General features: G+C 40.5%; 1 protein-coding gene across 3 annotated transcripts in view; it reads left to right on the top strand.

Moving 5' to 3' along the window:
- The window catches only part of LOC102553943 (uncharacterized), a 174,592-nt gene extending 162,674 nt beyond the window's left edge, over positions 1–11,918 (top strand). The window contains exons 8-11 of one of the 3 annotated variants that reach the window (XM_087637868.1): positions 3,844–4,095; positions 8,722–8,802; positions 8,906–9,123; positions 10,395–11,918. In XM_087637868.1, the coding sequence (XP_087493994.1) occupies positions 4,027–4,095; positions 8,722–8,802; positions 8,906–9,123; positions 10,395–10,398 (372 nt within the window). In that variant the 5' untranslated portion in view covers positions 3,844–4,026 and the 3' untranslated portion in view covers positions 10,399–11,918. Of the gene's footprint in view, positions 1–3,843; positions 7,802–8,721; positions 8,803–8,905; positions 9,124–10,394 lie in introns of those variants that run through there. The other 2 variants (XR_015672499.1, XR_015672493.1) reach the window with 2 other exon arrangements.
- Positions 11,919–12,620: the final 702 nt, after the last annotated feature.

Raw genomic sequence — 12,620 nt, 5'->3', positions numbered from 1 at the left:
TGGCTCCCACTTCACGTTGGCTGTTCAGACTCAAGGTGGGGAGATGTCCAACTTGGACGGATTAAGAGTTAATAAGATACAGTGCATCTTTTTGTACAGATATAATGGGGTTGATATCTAGTATTGTTTTTCAGTAATTTCAACAACAGGCCAAGCTGAAGGTATTGTAAAGTATTACTCTGACGTCTGATTTATTTTTAGCAATATTTTATTCTTTGAGAACTGCTGCTCTGATGATGGGGTGGGCTTTGTTAGTTTTCACTAATTAGAATAGCCAAATAGCTAGAAATTCTAGCCCTTGGAGTTTGAAAATGGAAGGTTTCAGTGTAGGAGTATTTGTAGGCTAATGCGTACTGTGTTTTCTAACTTAGGAAAATGATAAAGGTGGTTGAATTATTTTGCTCCTGATGTCACTTAATATCTATTTTTAGTCATGTCAGAGTCTCTGAACAGGATACTTCTGATCTTGCTAATTCACTTGGGTATAGAGTGAGATAAGTGCCTTTTGAGTACTAAAACACACACACACACACACACACACACACACACACACACATTGTTGTTTATGACTGGCGGCAATCACTTAGTGGTTAGACAGTTTGTTTATAAATTATACCAAGAAATGAATAGTGTGAATTCTCCAGAATATTTTCAACTGAAATTTGTGATCATGCAACATCATTAAAATATATTAATGAATCCTTCATTCAACAGACATTTATTGACACCTATGAATTTTTAATAATCATATAAGCCAGAGGTATTTTTCAAATACTAATGTCTAGGAATTAGGTAGAGAATAATGAATCAAATGCTACAGACTAGCAATAGGTAGATAATTATCTTTCGAGAAAACCAATGTGCTATTTTTTGCACTGTTGGAGGAAAACACTTTTGTTTATTGGGAGTTCCCAATAAATGTCATTCAGGATAGGGAATCAAGAGCAGTCCCTGGAAACCACAGTGCTCTGAGAACAAGAAGAGCTCCTGGTTATCGACTGTTTATGACTCTTTTAAAAGCTGCTGTGATATTTGAAAGCCTCTAGGTGCTGGTATAGACACTCCAGAGATCCCAGGTGAAACTGGCAGAAAGGTGCCTATATCCCATGGCGTTTGTGGGCAGAGTCCCGTGATGATCAGAGTTTATTAACCACCTTAAGGGACTTCTTCCACATCTTTTTTAGGGGCCCAGTTCTGCCCTTTATGTCTCTCTAACCTTTTAAACTTCAGCCTTTTCTCCCTTCTAATTAATTTTTAAAATATTTCTATGAGAAACTGTATTACTGAGCTCCTACTTGGACTAAAATATTGAAATAACTTTTCCATGCACTGAAGATCAACCTGAGGCATCTTACTTTTTTTTTTTTCAACTTATGTTCATTACTTGCTCGTGATTTACACTCCTATCAAGTGGACAGGGCATAACCTATCCTCTGCACACTTACTTACTTACTCCTGATTCTAGGGAGTCATGCCTTCACCTCACGGGAGTTGTGCTTAGTAACTTGGGTATCGTATCGGTTGTCGTTAGTACAACAGTTAATAGCTAATCCATAAAAGAAACCTAGATCCTAAAGAGAATGTATACATATAAGGAAATACAATACAAAACCAAGTACTGTTAGTTGAGAAGGATACACAATGCTGTCAGAGACCAGAGGAAGGAGGAATAGTCTGAGATGCTCACAAGGCTTTGAATGACAGGTGATTCTTGGAGAGTATGGGGAAGATGAACATTTGCATGTGTGCATGCACACACGCCCACACAAGTGTGGTTAAGTGTGGTTTGGAAATAGAAATAGACCTGGGTAAAGTTTTAGAGCTTACAGTAAAACAAGGGAGGAAATAATCAGAACATGTCGAGGCATGTTTTTGAATAGATATAAACTGAGAGATCCTTTAGATCACCAGTTCTCAATCTTCCTAATGCTGCGACCATTTAATATAATTCCTCGTGTTGTGCTGACCCCACCCATACATTATTTTCATTGCCACTTCATAGCTGTAATTTTGCTAGTGTCATGAATCATAATGTAAATGGTTGCTGCAACTAAACTGTTGGTTTCCAGTCAAAAGTCTTCGGTGTCAGGCGTCATTTTAGAAAACCACATGGGCACTGAGGGTAGGTGAAGTTACGGTCAGACAGACGGTTCTGTCTTTGCTTGGACGAAAATGCAATTACCTTTCATATCAGCCTCTTTAGGGATGATGATAAGATTACTGTACCACAGACCCAAGTCAGATAGGGGATTTTTATTTGTTTACTTATTGATTTTTTTTAACATTTGTTTGCCGTGTGGGTATGGGTGTGAACATGCACACCACAGTGCACCTACAACTGACAGAAGTCAGAGAGGCCAACTTGCCGGAGTTGGTTCTCTCCTTCTACGAGTGTTCCGGTGACGTAATTCAGATCGGGCCTCACAGCCAGTGCCGTTACCCACACAACCATCTCACCAACCTGATGTAAGTTTTGAGGAGAGCTCCTTTTGGCTCCAGTTTATGGAGGTACAAGGTGTAGGGGTTCTTTGATGATAATCTTAATGTCAGAGTTGTAAAGTAGCATAGAGCTTTACATTGTTCATGCCTGTGTGTGTGTGTGTGTGTGTGTGTGAGACAGAGAGAGAGAGAGAGAGAGAGAGAGAGAGAGAGAGAGAGAGAGAGAGAGATTTTTTCCTTCTTCCTTTGAAGCTTTCAAGAATTGGAGTACTACTTCAATGATTTTAATTTTAATCATATCCCAAGACTCTACCTCAGAATACCACTATGGGACCAAGATCCAGTGTGAGTTTGGTGTCAAGCCATATTCAAACAGCAGCACTGTTCTGCCATGTGAAATTTGAATATCTACAAGTTGCTGGTCAACTCTCCAGTTCCTTCTCCTTCTATGCAGTTTTTGTTGGGAGACTATTCCCACTTGGTTTGCTCCTCTCCTTTTAAAGTACAAATTCCTCACCATCCTGGTTTTCTGGTATCTTCATTTTCTTTAACCCACATATCCCTTGCCTTTCTAGAGCTGTTTATTAAATGTAAATGTATTTTCATACTTATTTTCTAACTTTGCTGAGATTTTTTTTTGTAAGGCCAGAGGGGTGAGCATATACGTCTGGTCAGCTAAAAACTATATTTTTATCTACTTCATACCCACCATGCCTTTGTAACACAAGGAAAACATTATTTGTTAAGGTTTCTTGTGAGCCACATTTTGAAGGTTTATTAGATTGTAAAAGTAGAATCTGTTGTGAGTGTAGTAACTATTCTAAGGATAGAGATATGTTTTCTCACCTACCTGGTATTTAAGGCTGGTACTGGTACCTCAGGAATACACTCAGAACTATCATCTTGTGTCTTTGTCTAAAAAGATTCCAACTACAACAATGTTCCACACTCCCACCCCAGTCATTGGTGAGGTACGTCTAGATACCTTTTTTGACCAAAAGTTAAAGGCAATGCTGTCACCATAGCGGAGGAAGATCTTTCTTCAAAGCCTAGCAGATAAGTTTGATTTGTGTGGCCATGTGATAGTGCTTAAATGCCTTTTGTATTTAAGTCTAAAGAAAAACACAGAAAAGATTCAAAGACTTAGAAGTCTTTATTAATGGTTCCTGAGATCTAGGATCCTGGTATATCTGATTTCAAGTCAAAAGCAGAGAAATTCCTATAGATGGATATTAAAGTAGCCTGTGGCAGCAGAGAAAGGGTGTCCCAGTTAGTGACCAGATAGGGGATAAATAGTAGGAATGCGAAGTCATTTGTTTAAAAGTAGCTGTGTGCCTTAACGTCTTATAAACCCTGAAGAGACTTAAGTCAGAGTCTGCTGTGCTGTGTTCTCTTCAAATGCAGAAGCCAAGGCAATGCTGAGAGCAGGAATCCACAGGACAGACAGTGCCCATACTTAATGTTCCAGCTGAGTGTGGAGAAGAGAAATTGTCCAACATCTGCCAGTTCGAGAACAATCGTGTGTGACACGACTCCAAGGTCAGCTTGGTTTCTTATAGCATATCTACCCACAGCCTTCATGAAGTCATGAACTCTCCCTGGGCAAACAGAGACATCATCCAGACCTTCTTCCTTGACTGCGTGCAGCTGCCTAAGGTGGGAAGCTGAGACAGGGGGCTATATGCAAGGTGGAACTGCAAACAGTGTATGGCACTTAGCAAGTTAATTATTGAAAGCAGACAGGTACCCTGAAGATGAACTGTCCAGAGAACATCTTAACAGACAGTGTTAAGGAGAGTAGAGCAGAGTGAGCTGGGGACCTGACTGTTATTGTCTTCATGCAGAGAAAATTCTGTGTTGCAGTTGCTTCCCAGATGCACCTTTCTTATTCTCAACGGTTTAAGTTTTCTAAGAAACGTTAATAGAAGGGCAGACCATTCTTTCCCCTAGGCTCATTTACTGTATAATACAACTCTATTCACCACGTTCTCTGACATATGTGCTTAGATGGAGTCTATAGCATTGATAATCAACAGACCAAGGGTTGCAACTTCACTGCAGCCTGTGGTCTAAACTGACTTTTTTTATTCCATTAACTGGTGTTTTATCTCATTACTTAAGGATCTTGAGCTCTTTTGTCATCGTTGGAAAGTGAAATGTAGGTGCGAAGAGAATGGAGGGTTCTGCATCATTAGTGTTTTTAAGTTTTCTGTGGTCCAGCAGGTTCAGCCTGACCTAAGAACTTGTTAGAATTTTATCTCTCTTCCTTCAGCAAAGGAAAATCTAGATCTGGGAGCCAGTAGCCTACTTGCACCTTAGTAAGCCCTCCAAATCATTCCAAAGTATGTTAAACATGAAAAGCCCAAGATCAACCACAAAAGCTAATTTTATTAAGCTGTGTATTAGTTAGGGTTTCTATTGCTGTGATAAAATATCTGACCTAGGCAGTTTATAAATGAAATCATCTAATTGGGCTCAATGTAGAGGAATTTTAATGCAGCTTGTTGCTACTCCATGTCTAAAAAACTTCAAGACCTGTGTGATCCATCTGGAAAGATACACCATTGGGGTTGGGGATTTAGCTCAGTGGTAGAGTGCATGCCTAGCAAGCGCAAGGCCCTGGGTTCGGTCCTCAGCTCCCGAAAAAAAAAAAGATACACCATTAATCCCTCTGTCTGGAATACAGACATTTCCTTTGTAAGGTTAGTTTGTAGAAGGAAGCAGCCATGTTTGAAAGAGATATTTAATTGAGGTTCAGACAAAATGATAAATCAGGGAAAGATTTCACAGAATGAGTCAGAGATAGGATACACCAAACTCTTAGGATAACAGACTGGAAAGAGAGGTTAGTTAAAAGCAATGCAGAGATTGGTAGATAGATAGATAGATAGATAGATAGATAGATAGATAGATAGAGAACAGTTTTACTAGGACAGTTTTACAGAGACAGGTTGGAGATGAAGGGCTGTTCAGTGAGTGCAGTTCAGTTGAGCTCAGGCCATGCTGTGGAGTTCAATTGAGTGCAGTTCCATTCAGTCTGTTCAGTGAGTGTAGTCAGTGCAGTTTAGTTCATGGAATTCAGAGGTAGTTTTTCCAAGCAGAACAATTTAGTGAGAAGCTGAGAGAAGCCAGTTTGAATTAGTCAGCTTAGAGAAGAACTTGAGCCAGAAGAGCCGAGCTGAATTAGCCAGCCAAAGTTCAGAAACAACAAGAAAGGGTGAGTTTTTTCAGCAATAAGCCTCTGAGACAACAATTACTTTTGCACTCATGGTTTCAGAGGGTTAGGGTCCATGAGAGTTAGGTTTAGCAAAGGGATGGGGACAGGGATAACTGATAGCTCATATCTCCAAAAGTAACCAGAATGCAAAAAGAACAGGAAATGGCCACTCAAAGCTTGCCTCCAGTGATGCACCTTTGCCAACAAGCTAACATCTCTGAATTCTTCCTAAATAGCTCAACCAACTGGGGACCAAGTGTTAAAATATATGAGCCTCTGGGGTATGTTCTTATTTAAACCACGACAAGCTGTATCAAAACTTTGTATTAAAATATACTTTTGTTGGAATTGTTGTGCCTTTAAGTATTGGGAGTCTTTGCTATGCACAAGAGAATTCATTTGGAAAGATTCTATTTTATATGATCCTGAACTCATTTTGCTTGATGTTATTAAAATACCACATGGTCTTCTTGAGAACAGATTGTTAGAAATACATTGCTTAAGCAGAGGTGAATGCGTGACAATCAAAATCTAGCTGAAATATTTCCTAGTGAATAACCTTGAGCCCTGGCAACAGGAAGTCCTTGTTCTGAGTTTTATTTTATGCCCTACTAGTTAGTTGACCTTGAAGAAGTTGTTTAAAATGTCTAAGCCTCAGTTTCATTCATTTTGACATTGGGATGACAATAAGAACCCCGACCTTGTGGAACTGTTGAGAGAGTTTCTAAGAGCTTTATTGCATGCTAATGTAAGCAAAGTACTCAATTCAGCGTTTGGCATACATGATTTCAATAGATGGTGACTGCAATTGTTTCTGCAGCTCCTATGTCCTCATCTGCTTCCAGACAGAAAAGTTTTCTAGACGTGCCCCAAACTCCCAGAATATATTTCTTTATCTCTAAGGCTATGGGGGCTTCAGTCTTCTCACAAACTCACAAGGGTCTCAAACCAGAAGCTAGTCCAAGTATGTGTGTCATTTTTGTATTTTATTATGGGGAATAAACCAGCCTTTGGTTAGTTGTCCCCACCAGCGGGGACCCAGTTATTCAGGGTCCCGAAGGGGCACTACCCTTGGGCCTAAATGGGGGGCGAGAGAAGAAGGAGACCAAGCAAGATTCTGTTGTCAAGGTCTCGTTTATTGAGAGAAATGTTCAGCATTTAAAGCTCTGAGGCAGGAATAGAAGCGGGAACTGAAGCTTAGGGTGGGGGAGTTTGGGAAATGCCCAAGGATATAAGGTGAATCACTACACTGCAAGATATCCTCCTATAACAAAGAGGCAACAGTCTTCCGGGGACATGTTCTTTGAAAAGGTTGAAGCCTTCTCAGGAATCTGCTCAGGGACATCCGGTGTATTGCTCAGGCTGAAACATCCTGTCATTGCTCCCAGGGTCTTCCTGGGAGAGGCTTTAGTTCAACAATCTCATGTCCGTATGGCAGTCATTTCAAGGTTAAACCTCTGTGGCCATGCAGCCCAGAGTCAAGTAGCCACCTTGAGCTATGCAGTCACAAAGCGGCTAGGCCCAAATCCAATACGGCTCACTACAGTTAGGCAACCTTCTAGCCTTTGCCAATAGCGGATAGCTATGGAGGGGTAGTGTGCCCGGAAAGACTGTGCAGTCATCCCTTAAGTATCTTTTCTTCTGGACCATAATGATCATTTCCCAGATGATAATTGCCGTCAAACGAAACATTTAGTTTCTGCTGTTAGTTGTGTATCTGACTGTGAGTTCTGAGTTACTACAGAATTTTTACCTGAAAATATGAATAATAAAAAGTGCTTTATGCTGAGGTTATTAAGTAGAACATTTAGGAGATCTTTCTGCAGTAAAAGGAAATATTTGAATTTCTTGTCTAAGAAAAATGTTCCCCTCAGCTGATGGCTTTTCTGTCTGTCCTGTCAAGGTGGCAAATAGAACAAGGTTAGGATGGCCAAAGAAGTCACAATTATGGTTGGAAAAGAACTGTGGCGAAACCCCAGCTATGCTTCAGTCCATCCCTGCGATGATGGGTTGGTGGGGACATTACGTATCCTTTCCAAGCCTTCATTTGCCTTGTCTGTGAAATCAAGAGCATACAGAAAACACCTCCTTCATGGTACTGTGCATGGGCATGAGAAATAAAAGTGTAATGTTTTGCTAAAAGGCTAAAATTTTATTTGTTGTGTTTAATCTTCCAAGAAGGAAACCTCAAGACAGAATTAGATGTGCTCAAGATGAAGTAGAAATGTTTGTGAAGGACAAAGGAAGAATAAAAGGGAGGGCTGTGAAAGACATCAGCTCTCAAGGATGTTCTGATTCCTGAGAGGAGGAGAGGAAGGGAGGAGGGAAGGGCGAAAGGCAGAGGGGAAGGGAGGAGGTGGGGAGGGCTTGGGTTAGAACCCTAATATACTGACCAGCATCTAGGGGAGGTGTGATTCAAATGTGTACATGATGGTGGATTCAAAGGGGGAAGTTGCCGAGGGTATCAGTCAATTACACTTCCCACAGGACAGGATCGGAGCACTTGTATGTCCACCAGGATGGATTAGAGGTGTCTTGAATTACTATGGAGTGAGCTCCATCCAAGGGAGTGGCCAAGATACCTGGAATCCAGTTCTTCCCTGGTTGCTAAGCCATGCACCTATGGTACACACAATCTTGAAGAGAGCACCTCAGCTAATCCATATGAAGGTCTATCTGGTTAGGGGCCTCCACTCAAGGTATCTCATGCCACACAAAAACCATAATATCTTTAAGCATAAAATCTCTATGTGTGGCCTATATGTGCATATATTATATATATGCACGTATGTATCCATGTATGCCTCCAAGAGTCAATAGAAGGAGCTGCCTAGTAAGAATCCACTGAAATCGATGCGTAAACTACTGTAGCAATTAGTATGCATTAACTCCTCGGTAGGGAGAGACACAAACTGGGGCTCCCTTAGGACTAAAAATGGGAGCTTTTGTAATTAGTCATTTGAATACAAGAGCGTCTCTTTTATTAAAAGCAGCCAAACTCATCACCTAGCAGGAAGGGTGACGTTCTGAAGACTTAATTTATCTTGGCTTCTTTGTACTAGCAGCATCTTTATAAATTGCCTCTGAAGCGAAGTGCGGCGAGGAAAGGCACGTGGAAAGTTCCAGAGGAAAGCTTTGTTTTCGCTGTGAGTGTGACGCTCCATTTATTATCAGAAGGAACTGTATCAAATATCCCAGTGCTGGAAACAATGGTTAAAAGCATCGTTTCATTTGATTCTTTAAAAACAGGGATGTAAGCTGTTACCTCCCAGCACCCCATATAAAAGACCGATTGTATCAGATTGTTTAATCCTCAAGAAACAAATGGCGCAGTATGATCTTGGTACTGGATGGCTTTGCAGATGCATAGACAACGGGTGCATATTTGCGTGTGTCATCCATCCACACCACGGTCACGAATTAGTTAACAGTCTACATAATCTTCATGTGCTGCTCGAAGATTTCAGGTATTTTAAATCTAAATGAAGGCACTTTGCTTATCCTGTGTAAATGGAACTTACAAACAGAACTGCAATTTCATTTAATAGCTATAAACCATTACTCTAATGGTTTGACAAATACCTATGAGGATAGACTGCAATATTTCATCCAAGAAAGGGCTGAATATTAAATAAATGTAACCTCCCAATGGGTTCTACTTTAACCCCCTACTAATTTTGGAGGGAGGACTGAAAAGCTGAAAGCATTTTAGAGTAAATGTTAGGGGGCGGATGCAGCAGGTTCTGAGGTACAGATTAGCACTTTACCCTGGAAATCACAAACCCTTTTCTTGCGTCCCATCCCTTAGGCTCGCTCATCACCTATCACCGTCATAAAGTGTAGAACTTAACTCAGGAGCCGAGGGCACCATCCCTTCATGGCTGACATTCTGTCAAGGCTTTTAACCGTTTTCCTCTCCCTTGCTCATACCACATTCCTTGGAAAAACAAAACCAATATTTACCATTTATAGATGTCCTCTAGAATGAGAGCAATGTATACCTTAATCCCATACAGAACGTGACTCATCTTTCTATGGGGAGAGACCATACCCAGCATCTGGATTCACTGACTAAAAGTACCATCAAGGGAGTCTTTTTTTTTTTTTTTCAAAAATGACAAAGCTCGTAGGTTAGAAAATGTGAAGGTTGTGTGCAACCAGAAAAATGATTTCTATAATTATCTTCTGTAATTAAGGCAAATTTTGATGTGGGCTGATTATAGAGTGGGTTAAAAAAACGGGGAGGGGGGGGAGACAATGCTCCAAGGACGGATGTGTTCAAGGAAATGTTGGATGAGACAGGGACCGCGTGCATTGCATGCTGGGTACACTGCGGACTTACTTTCCTTTGATTCATGAACTTTCCCCCACCTGAGGGCATGTCACTTGTAAATACCACGTGTGATTATTTATTCTGATGTAAGGGTAGGGGCCTTTGTGAAGACCACAGAATTGATCATGTTGGTAATAACCCGAGCAAAATAATAGCAACTGCAAACCCTTTAATTATAACCGGCTTTGAAAAAAAAAAAAAAAACCTGAAACTGCTTGTAATGGTTGCTTTCATTTCTGTAGTTTTGTTTTGTGTTTGACAAGAGGGGAAAAGAAAGTGCTGAAAGCTGCTGATTATCCAGAAGCAATTACCAGAGAAACCAATCAAAAGGCAATTTGGATTTTTAGAAAAGTGTGACTTATCAATTTATCCAATGGAGTTTTTTCTTTTTTTCCCTATTTCTAGCTAATTGGATGTGGTTTAAGAAATCATTTCACAAGAACACCGGTTTGGAAAAAAAAACATTAAAATGGACCAATAAGCCAGACCAGAGACACGTCTGTCACTGTCAGAACGATTGTCCCTGACACCATGCCTATTTATTCCCGGAGACTCTGTGGATTTCCAGATTCTCTTATGCTCGGTGGCTGCATCTGTAGCCCTCCATTCAGCAGCAACGTGCGAGCAGGGGGCAGAGATGTGTTGTGCTGGTAAAAAAAAAAAAGTATCCCAGTGAAAGTTTTAAATTACATAATATTTCTTCAAAAGACAGGAAAGGATATGAGAGCTTATAATGAACAGATCTGAGACAGATATTAATCCCCCTTGTAGCATAAATGAAAATTTAAAGAAAAATGAACAGTGCACGAAGCATGTTCTTCCACCCTCTCACCTCCCTGAGCCCCGTCAGCATACCCTGGATCCTTGGATATGCAACACGAGATATGTATATTGGAACAGCAGTAGCTACTGGAACCCACTCAACTCTTTGTATATCTATCTAGATCTATCTATCCATGATATATATTTGTATATAGATAAATGTATCTTTGCGTATATTATATAAATATAATGTATTGCAAATATCATAGCACTTAAATCTTCAAACATTTCCTCCCCCAGACAGCTTGAGATTCTAGTGCACAAGTGCACACTCATGAAGACACACACATTTCCATGTATTTGAACACACATATACGCACACACCCACACATACTCACAGTCACTCACACACCATCACTCACACGCACACAGGGTATTTCAGAGATTTTTGTTTCCCTCTTATTATTGGGATAGATAAGCTATAGGCAATTTCCTTCCCATTGTGGTATCAGTAGGTGCATCTTGGAAGGTTCTTACGATACCTGAAAGACGTCCTATATTAAGGGACAGAAAGAAAAGGGGATGTGGCAGAGAGGGGAGTGGGAAGGAGACAGACAGGGGGTGAGGGAAGAGAAGGAGCAAGGGAAGACAACAAGAAAGGAAGGGACAGAAGGAAGAATGCCCAGCAACCTTTGCGGTCCTGAAACATGCTTTGTTCTGGAAAGGTCCTGAGGGCACGGGTGTACGACTGCCTGCCTCTCAATATTCTATTTGTGAGAACATCTTTTCATTGATCTCTGTCTGTATGTCCTGGCAGTGTGCCGTGTTAATTTGTTTTTGAGATATAGATCCTTAGTGTTGTCGGCACTTGTGCCTCCCATTAAGGGTCTTCCCTACGCTTCCGTTCGACTTCTTTTGCCACAGACTCGCACCTGCTACTGGAGATGGAACTCCAGATAAATCCAAACAAACAAATGAGACATGAAAAGTATTTCCAGTGAAGTTTACTTCACGGGGGAGATACACTTTGTTCTGACACGTATGGATGCCTCAGATTTACTAACAAGTTCATGGACCCTGAAAGCCATTTATCATGCTCCCAAGAAAGTGAGATTTCCACATTTATTTATTGCTAAAATTAAAAATTAAAGAAAAATTCTAAATTAAGATTTGGCTTATTTATTTATTTAAACATAAGAAAGTTATGATCAGATTTGTTTTTAAGGTTATCATTTTGAGTACTTTTTATATGCTATTAGTCTAGGTGTTACTTTTTCATTATTATTTTTTTGTATGTATGAGTGTATACTATATGTGTATTTGTGTGTGTGTGCGTGCATGTGTGTGTGTGTGTGTGTGTGTGTGTGTGTGTGTGCTCATTTAAGGGTTCAGAATCAAGTTGAGAGTCCACTGAATCTCTATCACTCTCTTTCTCTATTCCCTACAGACAAGGTCTTTCACTGAACCCAGAGCTAGGCTGGTACCTCAGGAGCTCCAACAATCTTCCTATCTCTACTCCCCCTAGCACTGAGGCTTCAAGCACATATAGTTATGCTCAGTGTAACTTACAGAAATTTGAAATCACATCTTGTGTATGTATTCTGTGTGTTTAAGTGTGTAAATGGGTACACACTATGCTACATGTGTGAAGGTCAGAGGATAACTCGCTAGAGTCTTTTTTTCCATCGCCTGAGTCCTGGGAATCAAACTTGAGTCATTAGAGTTAGCAGAAGGCCCTATGTCCACTGAATCATCTTGCTACCCCCCACCAAAGAGATTTGGTAACATCACTTCATGTTATCCTTTCAACTAAATATCTTTTCCTTGTTTTAGTTAGGGTTTTACTGCTGTGAACAGACATCATGGCCA

The sequence above is a fragment of the Rattus norvegicus genome, chromosome 2 (assembly GCF_021556685.1).
Source record: "Rattus norvegicus strain SHRSP/BbbUtx chromosome 2, alternate assembly SHRSP_T2T, whole genome shotgun sequence".
Taxonomy (NCBI): domain Eukaryota; kingdom Metazoa; phylum Chordata; class Mammalia; order Rodentia; family Muridae; genus Rattus; species Rattus norvegicus.
This window is presented reverse-complemented; position numbering and strand designations above follow the sequence as displayed.